The sequence below is a fragment of the Grammomys surdaster genome, unplaced genomic scaffold (assembly GCF_004785775.1).
Source record: "Grammomys surdaster isolate TR1022 unplaced genomic scaffold, NIH_TR_1.0 126118, whole genome shotgun sequence".
Taxonomy (NCBI): Eukaryota; Metazoa; Chordata; class Mammalia; order Rodentia; family Muridae; genus Grammomys; species Grammomys surdaster.
This window is the reverse complement of record NW_021620926.1, coordinates 6,724,268-6,746,826: the sequence shown is the minus strand read 5'-3', so window position 1 is coordinate 6,746,826 and position 22,559 is coordinate 6,724,268. Positions and strand designations below refer to the sequence as shown.

Here is a 22,559-nt window from a genome sequence, read left to right as displayed (position 1 = left end):
TTGCATGTGACTCCGGATGTGTTTTTGTCTGTGGCCATCTGTCTGTCTGTGATTCTTGCATTTGAGTGTGTCTGTCCATGTCTCTCCCCCCTCTCCCCCATGGTTTCATGTTTACCTTTTCTCATGTGACTTGGAAAGTGTCAATCATGGTTCAGGCAGCTCACCAATAAGTTGGAAGTAGTCCTAAGCTTGCCCTATGAGAGTGACACAGAGGAAGAGTTCAAAGCCACAGCGCAGCGTCCAAGACTGTCCCCAGTCCATGCCAGCCTGTACTGCCTTCAAATGTAGCAGCTGCTGTATTATATAGCTTTCTATTGTTCGGCATGGCTGGAAATGATGTGTCTGATCAGTAACAAATCCCCAGTAAGGAGCTTCCTTGCACAGATTGCATGTTACTCTCTTTCAAACATTGAAACACAATAAAATGTCCCAAGGCTGAATACACAGAAAGATGAGTATTGTTTCCTGAACAACGTAGAAGTACTTCAGGGACCCACTGCCACAAACCTGTGCCTTAGCTTCCAGGCACCTGGGCAGTTAGTTGTGCACAGAACCCAGAGTGGTGGTCGGGATGGGTTAAGGAGCCCTGTATGCTGCAGTGTGATGATGTCCATCCAAGCCCCCCTTGCTTGGGAGCAGGATTGACCTTGACCAGGTATGCACTTGTGACTCAACCTTCTGTTGCCCCTTGCTGTTTGCCGGACTCTCTTCCAAGTTTAGAATCAGCTCAAAGCTTCCTTTAAAAGAACAGCTTGGCCCCAGAAGGCTGCTGGAGTGACATGTCAGACTGTCCCAGGAGGACAGCTGTTTCCCAACAGCCCAAGTCATGCCAAATTGCTTGAGGCTTATACTGAAGTGCAACCCCCCCAATCAGATAAAAGCTTTCAGTGTACTGAAGTACAACCTGAAAATACATCCCCTACCCCAGATAAAAGCTTCAGAGTCAATAACTACATGGTAGCTCTGGAGACAACCATCCCTTCCTTTCTGTTTCTAAGGCCACTACTTTTGGGGCAACTGAATCTCCGAACTTCTCAGAGGTCTCATATGAGAAGAGGCCCCCACTGCTCTAGCCTGTCCTGCCTCCTGACTCTTTCTAGAACTTGCTAGTCTTATTCTACCACTGACTTGCTAACTGTGTTCTCCTGCTAAGATTCTCAGCCTTGCCTCTGCCTCCTACAACGTCCTCAAACATGAGCCTCCCTTCTGTCCTTATCATTCAAAGAGCCAATCATATACTGGCTCTCATCTCAGAGAAAGAGCTCCTCCTGCCTGTGTCATGATGCCCTGGTATCTCCTCGAGGAAAGTCTAAACATAGTGGGTCTGCCCATTCCAAAATGTGCCCAACATGAGAAAGGCATGCTTGCGATGAATAAAAGAAGCAAGCGTGAGAGAATCGCTGCTCGGTGCTCAGTTCTCAGTTTTCCCATGGATAATGAAAATAATGAATTTCCCCAATATTCACCAGATCTAATATGCCACAGACAATGCTTCCCAAACTTTAGCAAGCACATGAATTCTCTGGGGGGGCTAAAGGATGGAAGTTTCTAATTTGGTCAATTTGCAGTATGCCTTGGTAGTTGACATTTCTAACAGATATCAGTGTGGACATTTCCTTGAGAGTTGACATTTCCAACAGAAGCCACTGGTGGCCTCTCCAAGGAGCACATTTTGAAAATATTTGCTATGGCCCATGGTCATCAACTATGACCAGACAAGGGACTAGGGATAAGTAATCCAAGCCCTCATAAGACCCTTGAGTCATCCTCAGTGATGAAATCTTAGGTGACTCAGAACGACAGCCACTGCTCACCTCTTCAACTCACGGAGCTCAATTCTAGTTGTTGCTGGGTCCCAAGGAAGAGCTAAGTACAAGGGAAATAAACAGAGACCAGACAACACACTGGTGCTGAAAGTTGACTTGAAGAAAGCCAGGCCAGTTCACTGGAGAACTGGAGCCCTGCCTGACCTGGGATCACATCCTGAGATCCAGCCCCTGAGGGATACTAACTCCTTAAGAAAAGACTGTATCACTCTCCATACATCCCAGTTTTAGATCCATCTCAATGCTACATGGTCCTTTCTGAACTCCTGGATGCCTTCAGATACTTTCCCAGAAAGGAGGTATCTACCGTGCTCATTAGCATCACCAAGCAGGAGGTGTCCCTTCCTAAAATGATTTCAACCTGTGACAAGCACTCGAGGACGTATCAGTTCCCAGGCATCTTCAAGTGGGATGATTTACTAAGACTGGCTTTCTTGTCTCAAAGGCAAAAACCAATAATGAAATGTCTACCTTCAGAGATGGTAATGGGAAACCATGTTCTATGTGTTAATCTTTAGGGGATGATGATACAAAAGCAAGCCCACCTGGCAAGGGAAGACAAACACCTCGTGGTCTTGCTCATATGTGGAATCTAACAACCCTGATGTCATGGAGGACAAGACTAGAATGATAGATAGGCTGAGGGGACTGGAGCAGGAGGATGATAACCAGTCAATTCTACAAAGTTGGAATTGGGAGGGAATATGAATATGTCCTGGTGCTTTGGTACACAAGCAAGGGGACTGGTTAACAGTATCACATCAGATGTACCAAACACCTGGAAGAAATGGTTTGGATTATTCTCATCAAAAAGAAGTAACAACCGTCATGACAGAAGAGAAATACCTTAATTTGATTATCATATAAATGTATCAAAACTTCATGCTATGTCCATAAAATTATGTACAATTGTGTATCTATCAAAAATAAAATTTAAAAGGTGTTACTTCAACATTTGGGACCAATACTCAATGTGTTTCATAGAGGACTCACTTGTCATTTCACTGTTGAGTCAGAATTTTCAGGTTCTAACCCCTCGCCTGCCTCCCAGCTCTGCCAGCCACTGAGACCAAGCCTTGGAATCTCTAAGGACATTGACAACCAAGAACCTAAAACACAAGTTTTTGTAAGAAGCACCCCCAGAGGTGGAGCACAGCTCTCGACCCTGAGAGACCAGAGCTGCCAAGCACTTGTGGGGTCGTTCAATCTACTAGGTGTTTCTCCTCTCTCTTCTGGGTCTTGTAAAAATTTCTCAGTTGAAGTCTTTCAGAAAGTTAGTGGCTAAGGAGACAACCATCAACGTAATAGACATTTCCTCTCCCCTTCCTCTTCTGAGTCTCCCATTATTCTGGCTGCTTTGAAGAGATGAGTTTCTCTTCAGATCTGTGGTCACCTTTAATGGTGGCTCACTATCCAGAAGATAAGAGAGTGAGCAACTGAAACTCGGACGGCAGAAATACAGAGTGTGCTCACTTGGCTCCTGATGAGGATCCTCTGCTGGAGGAAGTGACTCAGACAGGATGTGAGTGCCCTGCACTTCGTTATGGCTTCTGAAGTGATCTGGGTGGAGACAAGACCTCTTCCCAGGCTCCAAGGTCGAGGGACTTCTTTTGGGGAGGGATGATGAGCATCTGGACAGTTACTGTTAAAATTATTTGAGAGTTGTATAGCCCTTCGCAATCCCCCTTTGTTCAGAGTCAAAATTATTTCTTCTCTCAAAGTCAAAATAACAGGTGTGGCACTTGGAGAGGAAAGGAGGCTTGTTCTACATCCAACCGGTGCTGACCTAACTGCCTGCCTACCAGGCCCTGGCCAGCCTCCTGAGGTCTATTGCCTTACATTTCAAGGGTTGCCCAAATTCTCACCACCACCACCACCACCTCAGCAACAATAACAACAACAACCACAACCACCGCCGCCACCACCCCGCAAATTTCGTGTTCATTGTGTCTGATGCAAAAATGCTACATACAAAAACCGAGCACAGTCCCTACCTCAGGAAAAAGCCTGATACATGCTTTTGCCAGTTTTGCGTGTTTCCATGCATTTTCATGAACATCCTTATCAGAGTTCCAAAAGCTGAGTGGAAAAAAATCTTTTACAGATGAGCAAACTGAGATTCAACAAAATTAAATAACTCGCCCGAGGCGACGCAGCTCTTTTCCCCAGTCATCTTGAGTCACAATTAACTGTCTGGATCCCAGAAAGAAATTGCAGAGCAACCACTCGATGATGGGAAATGAGCTGTCCAGAGGTGGCTGCCCGTAAAGGAATGTGAATGGCTGTCTGGAGCCTCAGTATCTGTAGTGACCACACTCGGGAACCTCCAACTACTCACAACTCTGGGAGTGTTTAAAAGGAAAAGACGCTTATCCCAAGTAAGCCTTTTATCATCTTAAAGTTCAGAGAGCACACTAAATACTGCAGGCCAACTGTTTGTGAGCATGAACCGTCCAAGTTAATCCAAAATGTTCTGCGTCTCTGCCTGGGTCAGTGCAAGACACTGCCAAAAGAGACTGGCATTGACCATTGAACCAAAGCCCGTCTCTAACAGAGCTTAAAACAGCCATTGTGCACACATGCCCCTTCGGGGCCCTATAGATTGCTCTGTTTACTAAATCTCCACTGGCTTCTGGTTTGCATTTTTCTTTTTTTGTGCTCAACAAAGGATATATTGTTCATTACTAAGATCCCTTGATTAAAAATCCAAGTGTTGAGTAATCGCACTGTTCCTGGCTGTGCTAACCCCTCCCCCTGTTCCCTGATTCTCATCTACTTCAACTTCCTTCTCCATCCATCTCGTGAGGAGTGGATCTGAACCCACATCTGTTTGATGTTACTGATATTGCCATACACACTTGTGTCTGTACAAAAGGATCCCAGAAAGACTCCGGGCGGGATGGGGAGATGGGAAGAGAGGGCTGGGCTGCTGGGAATCGTCATTCTCCTGATCTTGTCAGTAATGCATAGTTCCACAAAAATTAGCTTCAGGCGTTAACTATTAATGTTGCTCTGAGTTTTAGGTAAGAATTAAATGACTTAGTAGTTGTTAGTCTGGAAGACAGCCAAGACTGGCCAGCTGCCATCGAGCACCCTGGGAAGACGGTTTGCATCCCAGACAGTAAGGGCAACATGTGTTACAGTGGAGAGTCATTACTGTGACATGAAGCCACTATCAGGCAGAAAACACAGAGGTGCCACAGCAACGGGGTGTTGGACGTTCTGTGGTGGCATCCAGGAGTTGGTCTTTGTATGAACACAGTTCAGATTTTACCTATGAGTGTCCCTGTCATTCACAGTAAGAAAACTGAAATGGATCTTCAGACATCTCTGAAGTGTCAGGAAGAATCTCTTTCTCAGAAAAGTGATCACTGCTACCAAGCCAACAGGTGATCTAATCAGCCCAACCAGACAGGGCAACCCCGAGATGTCTCTGAAAGATGAGACACTTTCTTTATCAAGATGTCCTGGGGGTAAATTTAACACCTCCTCCATCTCAGCCATTTCAGATCAAGACACTATTGTTTTCTAGAAAGTTCTTATGAAACCAAATTAACTCCTAAAATCACAGGGAACATTTCCTTGGATCTGGTCTTCAGGACAGGTTAGGAACATGTGTCTCCATAGCAACCACATTAACAGGGAACCCCAGGGACCCCAGAAAATGTGCTTCCTGACAAAGGTCATCATCGTGTCATCTGTTAAGACACTGTGGTTGAGACCGTGCATTCATTTCTCACCAAGAAGACTACTGTGTTATCCAACATGACCAGAGGAAACTGTCCCTGAGAACAATAACTTGGCTGAATTGTATTACAAAGCCAAAATTTTATTGTACTCCCAGGACATAAAATCCCAAGAATCAGGAGAGTAGGCAATACTGCTTAAAATATTAGTTTTATTACACAAATGATGGTATCTCTCACTGGAATGTGATTCCCAGGAAAACCAAACTAAGCAGGCTGTAATGTGATTACCTTCCAGCCTTTCCCAATGAGAAATGTTCATCATGTCCTTGGAAGGGGATTTTTTCAAAAGTTGGGAAGTGGTGACATAGCTACTCAGGCTGCACTTGACAAGTGTGTGTCACACAGAACCAGACAGGGTGCTGTTCAAACAAATCTCAGAGATGACACACACTGAATCTCTCTCTTTCCCTCTCTGCATCAAGAGCCTTGGGGACTGGATTTCTGTCCATGTTGTATCTGCTCTGGTGACCTTCCATGGCACAAGCAGGCCTTCCTTGTCTTGTATCCACAGGAGCCTGGTCACCACCTTAGTGTTCTGATTGGACGAGGTTTTCCTTCCCTTTGGTGTAAGTGCTGAAGACCTCTGACTTCCCATATTCTAGAACACAACTCAGAGAAGCCAACTCACAGCCTTTATAGCCCTCCCCATCTGAAAGACTGTCACTGGTTTGAATGATAATCCAACAGTTAACGCCACAATACTATAAAACTACCAAATGTGCACAGGTAGGTGTTTTACTTTTTTCCCCCTTTGCTATGACAAAACACCCTGGTAGACACAACTTTTAGAAAGAGAAGGTTTAATCAGCTCATAGTTCTGGTCCATCCTGTGGGGAAGTCAAGGAATTAGTCACACGGCTTAAAGCGGGCAGGGATGGATGTGCACACCACTCCTCAGCTCACTCTCTCTGCTCTTTGGCCATTCAGGACCCAAAGTCAAGGAATGGCGCTGTCCACTTTTAGGCTGGGTCTTGATACAATCCAGACAACATCCTACAGATATGTCCACAGGCCAACCTGGTCTCACAACCTCTCACTGAGACTCTCCTCCCAGGTGCTTCTAGACTGTGATAAAGCCAACCATCTCGAGGATGAAACCCGAGAACAGGGAAAAAATTGGGCCTTAGGGTTTGTGTGCAGCATCTTCTAGATTCTTTATTAAAACGATCTTTTCTACTAAAGGAACAGCCTTGGCTTGGCTGTTGTCCGTGGTGGTGGTGTTATTGTTGTTAATTATAGAACTGCCTTTGAGCTGAATTCAGGGAGGACTAAAGGAGAAACATGTCTACCTTGTACTGAGACACTCAGCCACCTGTTCAACACAGAGAGGAGTCATGACAAAGCCCTTCATTGACCAACTGCAAGAAATCCTTCCTTCAGCCCCACCTTCCCTCCCCACCCTTTGGCAAAAACACTGAGTAAATAGTACACTTAGTGCCAAGACGTGGAGGTCAACAAACTCTTGCTTTGTCACAGGAACCTGGGAATCAGGTCAAACGGACTTCAGGGAATGTCAGAACTGCCCGACCCACGGAGTGTGAGCCTGAGGATTAACAGTAAGAGAGTCTGGAGGATGCACGCCAAGAAGATATGCGGCAGACACCTGATGCCACAACTTGGCTTGGCAACACCTAAGAGGTTTGGCAATGCAACCTCTGTTAACCTCAACCAGGGGTTGTGTATTGCTGATGGAGCCTTACTCTAAAATGCTCATCACAAACCCTCTAGCTTGACTGTGACAAGCCTTCTCTAAGCTGGCTCCTGAGATCCCCAGGCCCTGGCGTACATGCCCCTACTCTTGGGTAGGACTTGTGAATAAATACTGTAGAGGGAATATCATGTGTCTGTATGGATGTGTCACCTGTCAATAATAAATCTGATGCCCTATGACTTAGGCAGGAAATAGGAGGTGGGACATCCAGAAAGAGAAAGAATTCTGGGATACAGCCAGGCACAGGAGAGTCACCAGGGAAGATGTAACAAGACAGATGAATGGTGTCTGAGCACAGGTAAGGAGCCATGTGTCAGAATGTGGATTAGAGTAAATGGATCATAATAAGTTATGATCTAAGGTCAGAGAAGAGCTTTGCTATATGACCAGGGTATTTGTAAATATATTTTGAATCTGAATCTTATTTCTAGGAGCAAGGGTCTTTGAGGAAGAATCAGGACAAAACTTCTACAAAATACGGTATCTTTCTTGTGATTAGGTCACATGACAGAGCAAAGGAAATGGGGCTTGGAATACGAAATGATGGTCCCTAATCAGTTGACTCGTGGGTAGGGACTCCAAGGGTTTGATTTGATCAGCGGGTTGTAAAGGAGATCCCTTGGATGGGCCTGGACTGATGAAGCGAGTGCTGAAAAGGAAGACTACAAGTCAGAGATAAAGGAGATTGAAGAGAGGTGAAGCACTTTTAAACTCCAGGAGCCGACCCGAAAACCTTGTATGGAAATCCAGCTTTAGCCAGTACCTTCCTTTCGGCCTTTGTGACCCTGAACAAAATGAGCAGTTCTGGAAAACACCGACTTCTTGTGGATTAGTCAGATCTCTGTGGCTGGGAGCATGTGGGGAAGCAAAGCCACTCACCCCGTAGTGTTTGAGAAAGCAAGAAGATGGAGGAAGGGCCTCAAAGGACACACCCTGAGCTGCCCACTACAAAGTCGCTTAAGCCTACCTCGCTAAACTTTCCATCAGCACCATAAGCTAGCAACCAGCACTCGGCACCACAAGGTCTTCCGAGGACACTTCAGAGCCAAACCAAAATACTCCTGACCCCTGCAGCCTGTGGCGTAGTAAGTAGAAGATGATTACATCACAGCTAGGGAGAAGGCTCCCTGGATAAGTGCACTTGCTGTGCAGGGATGAGGACCTGAGTTTGAACCTCCAGTGCCTACACACAAAATGCCAGGCACGGGGCTGGAGAGATGGCTCAGCGGTTAAGAGCACTGACTGGTCTTCCAGAGGTCTGGAGTTCAATTCCCAGCAATCACATGGTGGCTCACAACCATCTGTAATGGGATCTGATGCCCTCTTCTGATGTGTCTTAAGACAGCTACAATGTACTTATATACATAAAATAAATAAATGCTTTTTTAAAAATGTCAGGCATGGCTGTGTGTAACTGTAAACTCAGTGTTGTAAGGGGGGGTACAGAGGGCAGGGTCGGGCATCTCCCAGTAGCTCACAAAACAGCAAGCTTTCACATGAGCTAGAGAGCACCAAGAGGAGAGTCCCTGATGCCCGTCTCTGGCCTCAGCACACACCTGGCTGCCTACATACACAGCACACACACACAGACACACACAGACACACACACACGCCATTATCATCACCATGATCATCATGGCCATCAAGAACAACTATAGAGAGGAAACATGTCTGCGTTTCTCCACATCTATGCTCTCTGGATATACTTCTCAAGACACGTGTGTTAGTTACTCCTGAGTGAAGCAAGCGGAGGTTGGATGGAGGGAAGTTGGTGGGATGCTAAGAGGCTCCTGTAACTTTCACTCTTGATCGCTCACATCACTGAAAGCTGAGGTGATGCCGTGGGAGGAAGGAATCCCACTGGAAACACTGCGGGTGATCACTGCTGATACCCTAAGAAGCAAGCCAGTGAGTAGACACCCCTCCTATAGTGACAGATGTCACACATGCCCTAAATGTGGAGAATGCCCCCTTCAGAAAGCAAGATGTCTACCAAAAAAAAATCCTAAAGTAGGTGGCAAGCAATGTCCAAGCTGAGAATGACCCCTAAGAGCAATGATGGGTATTGTCAACCTGACTGGGCTTGGTCTTGCCATGGAAGCAAACCTCTGGGCATGCCTGTGAGGATGTTTCCAGAAGATTTAACTGAGGGGCCACGGCCTACGCTGAATGTGAGTGGCTCTGTCCGATGGGCTGGGCTCCTGGACTGAATGAAAAGCTGAACACTAGCAATCACTTTGCTACCTGACTGCAGATACAACAGGACATCTGCCCCTCATCTGCCACCATGACCTCCCTGTGAGTTCAGACCATAAGCCAAAATAAACCCATGCCCCTAAGTCACTTTTGTCAAATATATTGTCACAGCAATGAAGCAGTGAGTAATAAAGATGACATTCATTTCTGTGCCTGGGGACTGTTCTTGATATTATCACTGGGCCTGAGTCCATCAGTCTGAGTGAAAGTTGCACCCTGAATAGGTTGAAAAGGCATCGATGGCAATGCCGTGGAACCCCTGCATTTGACGATAGGAAAGTGGGACTCAGGAGGGTCAGCTGCTGTTATGTCAGATGCAAAGTGTCCTCCACAGGCTCACATGTTCATACAGTTGGTTTCCAACTGCTGGCACCATCTTGGAACCTTTCGTGAATGGGGATTGAATGGCAGGTGTAGGGCCCTCTGAGTATGCATGATCTGAGGTTAGAGGCTGGCTCCACTTCTGGTCCGAGCTGTTTCCTGATTGCCATTGCAACGGAACACGTAACCTGCTGCCTTATGTTTCCACTGCCGCAGCCGGGAATGGATCCCGGTAGCAGGCCTTCCTGCCACAGTGATGGGCTGTAGTGTTGCCTAGAGCATGACCCTGAATGAACCCTTCCTCCTCCCCTTGTCTCTGTCAGGGATTCTGTCACAGCAATAAGAAGAGTAACACAGGTCTCTTCCACAGCCGCCCAAGCGAAACTCCTACCCTTCTGATTGGGCCGTAGTTTCCTGGGGATTCAGTAACGAAGTACCATGGAGACAGTGGGCGGAGCTTAAGTCATCAATGTGTTTCGCTTTCACTGCAGTGTCCGGAGGCTGGAACTCTCAGTTGAAGTTTCAGCAGCGCCTCTTCCAGCTTCCGGTGGTGGCAGAGGAGTGGTCTTGGAGTTCCCAGGCTTTCTGCTGCACCTCTCCGGCTTCTCATCACACCAGCAAATGGTCCTTTCATGATCTGTGTATTGTCTCTTCATATCATGACATCTGTGACACAGATATTAGGGACCAGCTTCACCCGATGGGACCTCATCAAAATTTAACTAATTTCATCTACAAAGGTCCTCTTTTGAAATAAGGTCAAAGTCTGCAGTTCTAAGCCACTATGAATTTTGAGAGAATATTTTACATTAGGATATATGTGCATAGATAAATATATACTTACACATATATACTTGTGTGTGTGTGTGTGTGTGTGTGTGTGCATGTGTGTGTGTGTGCATGCACCCATGGGTGGGTGGGTGTGCCGCACTCGTATGCCCATGTTCATGGAAGCACGCCTACACACTCACTTATATGCATGTATTCAGAATCAGCCACAACCACCTTTCTCACCTGTGCAGTGCCCCCCCCCAGCAATGTTCTTTATCACTAAATATGTTGTTATAATCCAGGACGCAGAAGTCTGAGTTGAACTAAATATAACGTTAGAGGGAATCTAGCCAATGGTCAGTGGTGATCCCAGCTCCCAGCTACGTGAGATATTGGGGGGGAAGGGAATGGGGTGCGGTAGGTATGCAAACACTCTTAGGGCATCCCTGAGTACCATGAGAGACTGCACACTGTGGGGAGATGAGGCCCCTTCTGTCAGTGGGAACACTGAGTTTTTATATTGGATGCCCATAGGTCTGGATCTGGGTCTCTGAGTCCCTACGATTGATTAAAATGTCTGTAAATCTGTCGCCAAACAAGGAGTCATCAATATATCTGATTTTATCACAACTGCATAACTTACGTTGGTGTAAAGCATAACCAGGAGCTCTTGTTTCTGGTACTTACATAACAAGGCAAAAAATTATAGGACTGAGCAAAATGCTTCTTCCCACAGTCACTAAGCACACCAGAAAAAACACAACCCAGTGTTTGGGGTAGGTTTCCAAGAACCAACAGGGTGTATTCAGACTTTGCTCTCTGGCTCTGAAAGGCCACCTTTTGACAGGTTAGTCCCCTGGGAAATCCCTAGAGGCCTGGTCTGTGCTTGAATGAAGGCTTTAATCTGTCTGCATCAAGCCAGAATGGTCAACCCAACTAGTACTTCTGGTCCAGTCCCACAGAGGGTGGAGGAGATGCCAGAGGTGGAAGGAAGCGCCACCTAGTGGTGAGGAGAGACTGGCTTGCATGTGTCTAGGACTCTGGTTTTGGGGAGTCGGATGGAGTCTTGTGTAAGTATCAGATAATCAAAAATAGTGTGTCCAAGCCAAATGAGGGCTTCCCAATAAACCAGACAGTCTACCATGGAGCATCCCAGCTCAGTGTCTCTGACAAAGCCCTAGGCCAGCTCTCCCCACCCAGTCAGCCCAGAGACCCATGGAAGGCACAGCTGAGTCTCTGGTGACCGCCATCCCGCCATCCCTGTGTTATAGGGAACCAAGAATTCAGAGTATAACTGTTTCCCACCTGTGTGGCAAAGGATCAGATTCATGCCCAGTCCATCCTGACAACTTCTATTTCAGGACAAAAGCCAATCAGAAGAGCAAATATCATCATAATAATTTTAAAACAGCCAGCTATGTTGTAGATTACAGAGAATGTTATCTTCTTTTTGAGCGTGAATCTGCAGCCCAGGCTAGATTCAAGTTCAAGGGGCTCATTCTGCCTCAGCCTCACCTGTGCTGGTGTGACAGGGTGTGGGGTGACCACACCCAGCTCTTTAGAGAGAGACTGTCACCATAATGTCAGGTCATTGTGTCTGCTCAGGATTTGGTTGCTGTTTGTTTTTTGTTTTCTCAGGTCTGCCTCAAAAATCCTTCTGGAGAAGTGGCTGAGAACACACTCAGCTTCTTAGCACTTAATCCTCAAATGAGAAAATCAAATAACGCAAGCAAAAACCGTGATGTCATTGGAAAACATTTCCTGTTCTCAAAGCAAAGAACATTCTCAGAAAGGACTAACCCACTGCTTCCAGGAATCAGGATTATCATAAGATCATCCTGGAGCTTCAGAAGTATGGACGAGCCTTGCAAGGCTCTGGTAGGTGTTGGTACACAGAGACTCAAAGCTTCAGAAAGGCATCTAACTCAAATTCACAAACAGCAGCCGCTTGGAAGGACAGCCTTCCAGGGTGACAGAGCCAGCTGATCTGATGGACTCTGCGACATCCTAGGCAAGACCTTGGCGCCATTCTCTTTGTCCCATCACCGAGGTTGTTATGGGAAGAGGTGAGAACAGACAGTAGCCTCTGTGGGGAAAATGGCTTCTCTCCAAGAGGTTGTTGTATCCACTGAAGAGCTGGGAACCATGGAGGCACCCAGGGTGAGCTAGGACAGAGACTGGGTGTTATGGATGAAATAGTGTGTAGGATAAGACCCCATTAGTAATCTGACCTGGGCCTTTACTCTCAGGACAGATAGCTCCTCGTACCATCCAGGTGTGCTACTCCATGCTTCTGAACGTAATTTCCCTTGGACCACAACCTGACCAAGTAGCTACACTAGTTTAAGCCAAATAATGGCAGCTTTGGCTCTCCCTGACTACACGGCCTCATTCTAAGCAAGAGCTGTCCAAAACTCAGGCTCATCCTTCTGCAGTGAGATCACTTACTTTGCCTAAGCCAGGCTATGGCAGCAGACACCGCCCTGTTGGCCTCTTAAGCACACAGAGGACAGGAGGGCAGGCTAGCCCTACCAGTCCCAGGTGAGCCTGTCCCTGTGGCCAGCCTTTTAAAATGACCACACCCAGAAGTGTGGTAACAGATGAAGCAAAACTTCAAACTTTGAAAGGTAATTGACTTAAGGGGAAAAGCGAAACCACTGTCATTTTGTAACATTTATCATGTAATTTGTCCATTTTGTAGGACTATGGAGTACACATTTTTAGAATGAAATAAGCATATTTTTGTTCTCTTAACTGTAAAAGCAAAGAAAGGTTGGGAGTATTCTAACTTTTTAAAGCAATTATGTCCAAGAGTAACTTAGAACCACTGGAAATGGAGGCTAAAGGTTGGCGGGACTCCACTGGGAGTGAGCCACCAGGCATTGGTGGAGGATGTTAAAGGGGACTCCTGAGCTCCACTCGCTCTGGGAGTTGAGCAAGACCATGTATGTATATGTGCATATACATGCAAACACATGTGGGAATGTGTGTGTGGGGGGGTGTTAAGTATACATGTGTGTGTATTTGTGACAGTACGGTGAACATGTATAATATTCATGTGCATATGAGTGCGCATGTGCGCGTCATACATGTCTAGATCTCTTTGACGCGCTGTTAAAATGTCTGTGCTTCATAACTCACACACGGATTATCTCTCACGCAAGCACAAGCAACTTCTGGTTCAGATTTGCACTCTTCATTTTTATTCCTTCAAATCCAAATAGAAAAGGCAAAGAGTGGGAAGGAAGCTGGGGGAGGGGAGGCGGTTTCACTTTAAATTTTCTACTGGGGCTGGGAAATGGTTCAGCAGTTAAGTGCTTTCTGCACTGGGGTTCCATTCCCTAGAACACAGGTAAATGTCAGGTGGGCATGGTGGCCCCTGCAGTTATAACCTCAGAGGTGGAGACCGGATCCCTGGAGCAAGCTGGCTAGTGAGACTAGCCATACAGCTTTGGGCTTGAATAAGAAACCCTGTCTTTAAAGAGTAAGGTGGGAGAGCCATGATTCTTGACATCATCTTTGGACATCCCATACCTTCACCACATGTGCATGCACACCCACACAGTCCAAACACAAACACAGGCATGCAGGCATGTTACACACACATACACAAAAGAAAGAAAATCAATGAAGTTGATTGAAAATGTTTAATTTGTAAGGCACATGGCTTATGATCATTTTAATATCTAAAAGAACAAAAGTAACAGGACTAATTCCTGATCATTGTCATTTACCAAGTTTGAATGTCACACTGTAAGAGCGGGCTTATAAAGATGACTCCTACAGAGGTGTGGAGTGATGTGGACCAAGGCGGGACAGCTAGACATGACCCTGAAAACAGACTACTGGACTGAAGCCACGGCTTCCAAGAAACAAGAAAATGTAGTGGCCACCATATTGGACTTTATTTCCTTACGAGATATTTTTCACCTAATCTCAGGATCTTATTGATACCTTCATCCAAACTGCCTATGGAGCATGAGGGAATCCAGAGCCCAGCACCCCGGCCAAGCGTACAAGAGATGTTTCCTGTAGGGTGTGCGGCTGTGAAGGGTCAAGCCGGAGAAGTCTTGCAGAGCATCTAGGCAAGCTCACATTTCCTCATTCATGATTAGGCTGGAGCCCAGCAGGCCTCACTATGACACAGGGTGGCCCCAAGGATGATGGAAGGAATGTCACAAGCAGACCAGAAACTCCTCAACTTCTCGGGTAAAGACCATTTTCTGGAATGGCTTAAGAACGGGACTTTCTGGATTTTCATCTGGAATTTAGTTTTCATGCTTGGCCTCAGGTTGAGACAGAAAGAACAGCAATGAGATAGGAAGGAGACATGAATGAGCTAACCTCAGGTACATCATCTTCACTGAAGCACTGCCTTGAGCAGTACTCATAGGCTTACATTGTGATGTAGGGCAGGGAGAGTCTCCAAGCCGGAGCTGACAGGAAGAGTCCCCATGAAAGCACAGTCCCTCTGAGGAAGTGAGAAGAGAAGTTCCCAAAAGGAGTAGACTCTAAGGCACAGGGACACTCTCCACACCTGGGCTCAGGGGCAACAATATCCTTGGGGCAAAAGCAAGGCACCCTGGTCCCATTACCCTACGTCCTGCTGCCCCATGGTTCTGCAAGAGGCTCTACAATCCCTATGTGACTCAGCAGGGCCAAATTCTTTGTTTTAAGTCTTCCATGATGACCTTTTAAGGCACCAAGAGGGACGTCCCTTCATTGGTCTTTCACACAAATGTCATACCACAGATGAATGAAAATTATACGTGATGTATGGTACACGCATGAGTATGTATGTGCACAAGAATACGTTAAAGATTGGTGGTTCTGGAAATATTCACCCAATTGTTATCAGAAAATATATAGAATAAATTTTAGGTGATTTTTAATTTCTTCTTCACACCCTCTAATACTGTTCTAAAGTATTTTATAAGTATATCAAACAGCATTTCCATTTTAAACTAATATTTGAAAAGAGAAAAACAAGTCACATGATTATCAAAACTATCAAAGAAAGACTAACCTCTTAAAAATGATGAGAACTAGAGTCAAAGGCAATTTGCTCTGAAATGAGCTACAAAACACTATCGCCCTAAACATGGATTACAAGAGTATTGAACCTCAAAGATATAAATTAGCATAGATGAGACGGAGGAATGAGTAGACAAATCTCAAGGCCATGCATCCTGTGGTGGCATTAAGAGAGTCAGCATCGTTTTGCAAAAGCTGTTTCAGGGAAGAAACATAGAAGGCTCTCCTGGAAGCCTTGCTTGCTCATCTGAGAAAAAGATGCAAGCCAGCCAGCAAGCATCACTTCATCCTTTTCGCTGCATCTGAATACGCGTGTTCGATCTCCTGGTCAGCTGGACACGTGTTAGTGAACTCATCCCGGGCGTAAGCATTTTTCAAGTACCTCCAAATGCCAGTCATTTCAGATGGAAATTCAAAATCCCTGTATTTCTTGGCCACAATCTGCAAATCAAGAGGAAACAATGAAAGAATACAGCCATTCATGTGAGTGATCAGGTCAGACAACCCATCCTTGGGAGGCTCATAGCCTAGCTTCTGGTGTGATGTGGGCTGCCCATAGTGGCACTTTAACTTTGCTAGGGTAGCTTGGGAGCAGGAGAGGTGACAGAGGTACAGGACCCAAATGCAGTGTTCTGTGATAGGATTTAGGATCACGTGCGAGACAATCCTGTGAGCACCACGGTGAGGGAGCTTCTGGGGTGGGGATGGGGGGTTCATTGAGGTTGAAAGACCTACCCTAAATGTAGAAGACACGATTCCATGGGCTGGAATCCTGGACTGAACAGAAATGTCATAAGGAACTGAACACACCAGCACCCATAGCTCTCTGTGTCCTAGCTGCTGATGCTGTGTGACCAGGTGCCTCACATTCCAGTCTCTGTGCCCTCCCTGCCATCATGGGTTTTATCCCATCAAACTGTGAGCCAAAATCAACCTTCCTCTTTTAACTTGCCCATCAGGTTCCCAGACGTGAGCCTTGGGATCCAGCTATGCGTACATATAACATGCCAGTGGCTTTCTCCCTGTGTCTGTGGCAATGCCTTGGCAGGTATCAGCTACTGTGCTATGTGGTGCATGAAGGCATGGGAGGTCTTCATTTTAGATTTCATCTGGATCTTTTAATCAGCTCTCTCTTCTAGTTGTTCAACCCCATCTCCAGCGATCTCTAACGTCTGGCATTCAGAAGTCCACCACTCTCTTCTAAGCAGATTGCTCAAGCATGAGCTTGCCGTGTGCAAAAGTCAGTGCATAAGCAAAACAGCTTGCTCCTCATCGTCGTGGAGGCAGTGGGAGCAAGATAAGGACGAGTGAGGTGGATGTACTAAGGAACTCAGACGTGTGAGATGGTTTTCTGGTCCAGAGAGGGCTGGGGGGAATCTGTCGCTAAGGACGGTGTCCAGTGATGGGATGTGTGTCTTTGTTAGTGCTGCACACTTGAACAACTAAAAACAAGTTTTTCTATCATAGTCCCAGAAATCAAATGTCAGTGGGGCCCTGCTCCCACTAAAGTTTCTGGGTTAGACTCTGTCTCCAGCCTTCCTCGTAGCCTCTTCACCTCTTGACTGTGGAAAGACAGCTGAATCTGTGCGCGTCTTCTTGCTGTGTTTGGGTGTCCCTGTCTTAAGTCCTCTTTCAGCAGCAAGCCGTATTGGAGGAGGGTCCAACCTTCTCTTCTGCACCTTCAACCTAACTAACTATATCTTCGAAGACCCACAAGCCAAATAAGTCCGCTTCTGGGGTAGTAGTGATTAGTACCTCAGTATACAAGCTTGGGAAAGCACGAGTCCATCTGTCACAGGGATCCAGGGCTACAAAGGTCATGTCTGCTGTGTCCCCGCCCTCCTCACTGATCCTGGGGTGTTGGAATGAATGGAACATGAGATTCAGCACAAATCAGATCTCAGTCATCAGACTATGACAGCGATCACCATTCATGCAGTGTGGCAGCAAATTAGGACGAAAGAACGTCCAGAGAGCCTGTGGCAGGTGTGTTCTCCACCTGAACACTGATTTAGGGATGCTCGGGTCAAGAATTCTCATTTCTTCGGTTAATGCTCACCAGCTTCACTTGTGATCTTTTTGAAAAATCTTAACCTGGAGTCTCATTCATGCTAAGCAACTGCTCCCCCAGGGAGCCCCTCCCCCAACTAAGCCCAGCTCTCTCTTTACTTTTTATTTGGGCATGGGGTCTTATTATCTTGTCCAGGTGGGCCTTGAACTCACTCTGTAACCCACACAGGGTTGAGCCTGCAGCCCACCTCCATCAGCCTCGTGGGTGGTAGGTATTAGGGGCTGGTGCCATCAGCCCTGGATATTTTAGTATCAATGAGGAAATTTTCTAAATGTCTTCCTCTCATACATGGGCTCTTGCTTTTATAATTTCTCTCTCTGTGTGTATAAATCTCCATGTGCATGTGTGTCAACCTACATATGATGAAGTTCAAGTGTGTGGACACTGCGTGGGAGTCAGAGCCACACTGGGTGACTTTCTGGATGCTACCTACATTTTAAATTCTATTCTAGATTTACTCTTTAAGTTATGTTGTATGGAAGGTGGGGGCGGGGGAGACAGTCTGTACATGTGAGTCTAGGCTGGATCAAGCTGCCTCAAATGGGTGCTGAGTGGAGGTCCTCTGGAATAGCGGCCAGTGCTCTTAACCACTGCCCTACCTTATTGTTCTAAAGAAGGATTTCTTATGAGTGTGCACACATGTGTGCAGAGGTCCCTAGAGGCCAGAAGAGGCATTCCAGTCCCTGCTGCTGGACTTGCAGGTGGCTACACTCAAGGCCTCTGCCATGCACAGGTAACTCAGCTGTGGGACCACTACCCCAATCTCTCTCTCTCTACCCCATTTTTGGAGACAGGATCTTTTGTTGAGCCTGGAACTTGAAATGTGACTAAACTGTCTCTGGCCAGCAATCCCATGATTCTCCTGCCTCTGCCTTCCTGAGATGAGATGCCTCACATCTGCCATGTTTTGCAAGTGTTCTGAGGAATCAAACTCAGGTCCTCTTGCTTGTGTGACAAGCAAGCAAACAGCTGAGCCATCTCTCCACCCGCACTATGATTTCTGAATGTACTACTTTGTTTCCTATGTGTATGCACGCACACACACACACTCCCTTTCAATAGCCCAGAGTCTGCGGTTCGGTTCTTTCTGAGAGTCCCCGAACGTTATCTATCAAATTGACTCCTGTTAATGACAAAGGAGGGAACATATGTGTTTCCATGTCCTTCTGGCTCTTTCCCTTTATCACGTTCTGACTTCATCTCTCCACTAGTGTCAGTGTGGGTTCCCCACGGAAAGGGCCACAACACTCCAAGCTAAGAAGCTCATGGAAAGGACTTGTCACCTCTTATTGAATGTCCAGCTACAATCTCTTTTTATAAATTTATTTTATTTTTTATTGAAATATAAGCATATCACTCCCTCTTTAAGCCCTTGAGACACCTGTTCACCAAACACATAAGAATAGAGAAAGCAAACAGGTAAATGACAGAGATGTGTGTGTTGGGACTGGATAGTTAGGTTACCCTAAGCCCAAGTCTCTCACTCTTCTGTAAGCAAGCGAGTGTCCTTTGAGCAAATCTGTGCTCTAAGTTAGAGCAAGAGAGATTCCCTGTTTCTTAACAGCCTTTTCTAAAGCACATCTTATCTGTCTCAGGTTCCTATTTTCATGATCATTTGAGTATTTCAACACATAGTAATTTTACTACTCAGGAGTGCTTATTTTACTAAGGCTGGGTGTCTGGGGAGATAATAACTGGGGATATAAAACTCTTTCATAATACAGCAGACAACCTTCCTGTTCCTCTCTGTTTGCTGATTTTTGATGTCATGAAGGTTGTTGAGGCCATTGTGGATGTCTTCCCCCTGTAGGCAGTTCTACTGTTTATCTATGTCATCATTGCTGTGGGTGAGTACTATTGTCTGGCTGTCTGCTGTAGTTTGAGTATACTCTTGGAAGGGTCATGGGTTGAAAGTTTGGGTCTCAGTGAAGCAATGTGTGATAAGACCTTCAAGAAGCAGGGCTTGGAGGAGGGCATCACTAGACTGAGATAGTTCTCATGGGAATCTGGTTAATTCTGTAGGAAAGTCTGATATACAAGAGCAAGTCTGGATGCTTCCAGTCTCACCATATGATCACTTCCTATCTCACCATATGGCCACTTCCTGTCTCACCTATGCTCACTTCCTGTCTCATCCATGCTCACTTCTTGTCTCACCCACGATCACTTCTGTCTCACCCATGCTCATATCTTGTCTTACCTGTGATCACTTCCTGTCTGGCCTATGGTCACTTCCTATCTCACCTGTAGTAACTTTCTGTCTCACCTGTGGTCACTTCCTGTCTCATCCATGCTCACTTCCTGTTCTACCTATGGTCACTTCCTGTCTTACCTGTGATCACTTCCTGTCTCACCTGTGGTCATTTCCTTTCTCACCTATGGTCACTTCCTGTCTCACCTATGGCCACTTCCTGTCTCACCTATGGCCACTTCCTGTCTCACCTATAATCACCTCCTCCCCCCCACACACACTGGGATGCCTTAAGGTCCATATCCAATGGTCTTGAATGTCTACAACTGTGAGCTAAACAAGTTTTTCTGCATACCCCTGCCCCAAACATTCTGTTATAGCAATGGAAAGGGACAGATACAGTTCCTAACACTTCCTTTCTATTACAGAACCGTGGTGAAGTATAAAGCATGTCTCACAGTGTTGATTGTTCTGGGAATATGTTTCCTAAACATGGCATGACCTTGAAAGCAGAGGTTTGGGGTTAAGGATGTACCAGTGCTTGCCTACATGTCCAAGACCCTGAGTTTTATCCTCAGCAAATAATGATTATGGTAATGATATAAAAATAGGCAATCTTGTATGATGTACATGCTTGTAGCTCTAGGATTCATTAGAGGCTTGGGGAATGGCGAACCTGAGACCAGGCTGAGCTATATAGTGAAACCCTGTCTCACATACCAAGGGCTGGTGATGAACTTGGTGGTAGAGTACCACCTAGTGTGTATTAGGTCCCTGGGTTTTATCCTGGCACAGTCAATTCAGGCTATTCTTCAGATAAAGCAGAAGCCCCAGCCCTCCTTTAATTCATACAATGTTCTGCTTGGACCTCCACTTTCCTGCTTTCCTTCTCTCTTCTCTCATTCTGAATACAAACATCTGATTTTAGGTGATTTGTTTTCAGATCCAGTCTAACTACTTTCTATGGTTTCCTTTCATCTGCTTCTTGCTACTTCTATATAACTTTTATATTCCTTCAGGACTTTATCTGTCTTTACTTTTCTCACTCAAATGCCTCTGGCCTAGGTTGCATCCATTTCTGGTACTGTGTCTTTTGATAGTCTATGTCTTGTCTTTGAGCTTTTTTTTTTTTTTTTGAAGAAGTCATACTATTTTCCCTTTTCAAGGTTGTAGAAGGATCTAGAATGTTCTTTGACTTCCTGGGACAAGTCTTTGTTATATATGCATTTCCTGACCCCTTTTTCCTTTCTTTAATTTTGGGTCCTCCATCATTTTCTTTCACTTTTATTGTCCGTAGCTATACGGTGGCCCTGCATGGATCCCTTCTTGTGGCCAGTCATGATTTAGTGAGGCAGACATACTGGAGCTATCATTTGTTTAGAAATCACATGGAGCAACAGGAGAGTGAGGACAGGTCAGTTGGTAGAGCAAACTCACTATTCCAATGGAGCATTCATTCACCAAACACATTGGAGCTAGAGTTAGGGTGAGAGATAGGGTTGGCATTAGAGTTAGAGTCAGGGAACCCTTCCTTCCTTCCTTCCTTCCTTCCTTCCTTCCTTCCTTCCTTCCTTCCTTCCTTCCATCCTCCTTCCCTTCCTTCCTTCCTTCCTCCCACCCTTCCTTTCATCCTTCCCTTCCTTCCTCCTTCCCTTCCTTTCTTTCTTCCTTCCTTCCATCCTTTCCTTCCTTCCTTCCTTCCTTCCTTCTTTTCTTTTTTTCTTTTCTTTTTACTCTGTTCAGCAGCCACAAAACAAAATGCCAGATCTTTCTTTTTCTCCTACCCCATCTCCCTCCAGGACACACCAGTGGGTGAGGGGCTGGGCACAGGCTGTATAGACATCAACTCTGTATGATCTTGCACCAACTCTGTCTCTTTAGAGACCTCAACCCACAAGTGTTCTCTGTCATCTTTGCCTCACTGCTCCACCCTCTACGCAAAGATCTCAGGCATTTCAGGACTGCGTTATTTACTTCTTTAAAATTCTGAACTGTTCTAACCACAAAGGGAGCCATGCACCAGTCAACCCTGTCTCTGGGATTCCTTTGTGTTTGTGGGTGATCTGTTGTTCTTCTGTAGGCTCATGAAAGATGAAGCCAATATTCTATTTTTAATGCCACTTTCAGTGAGTTTCAGGAAAGGAAATAAATTATAAATCTCCTCATTCTCATCTTTTACCATAACTCCCTTGGACTAATTCTCATTTCCTTCAGAAGTACTCTGTGCTGGAAGATCATTAAACAGTTTAGTATCTTAAGTGCTAAATGGCTTTGAAGATTCTGCTTCTAGGTCTTATATTCTCACCATGGGCTGCTTTTGACCTACCCCCACCTCCAAAGCTTACCCTTTCCACCGCTTACATGTATGTGTATGTCTGCGTGTTCATGTAAATGCAAGTACTCAGAGACCAGGTGAAGGTGTTGGATCCCCTGGAGCTGGAGTTACAGGTGATTGTGGGCTATCTAATATGGGTGCTAGGAACCAAACCTGGTCCTCTGCAAAAGCAGCCAGTGCTCTTAACCACTGAGTCATCTCTCCAGTCCCCTTCTTTTTCTTATGAATAAAGCACATTTTGACTTGTGCTGTGTGGCTGAGATATTTCTCATGTTCTCCAATGTGCTTTGGATA

At 45.8% G+C, this 22,559-nt stretch overlaps 1 protein-coding gene across 1 annotated transcript in view; it reads right to left on the bottom strand.

Annotated features, from left to right (window-relative positions):
* Positions 1–14,269: 14,269 nt before the first annotated feature.
* The window catches only part of Clic6 (chloride intracellular channel 6), a 42,732-nt gene continuing 34,442 nt past the window's right edge, over positions 14,270–22,559 (bottom strand). Inside the window, exon 6 of the mRNA XM_028756404.1 lies at positions 14,270–16,109. Coding sequence (XP_028612237.1) covers positions 15,948–16,109 — 162 coding nt within the window. The 3' untranslated portion in view covers positions 14,270–15,947. The remainder of the gene's footprint in view (positions 16,110–22,559) is intronic.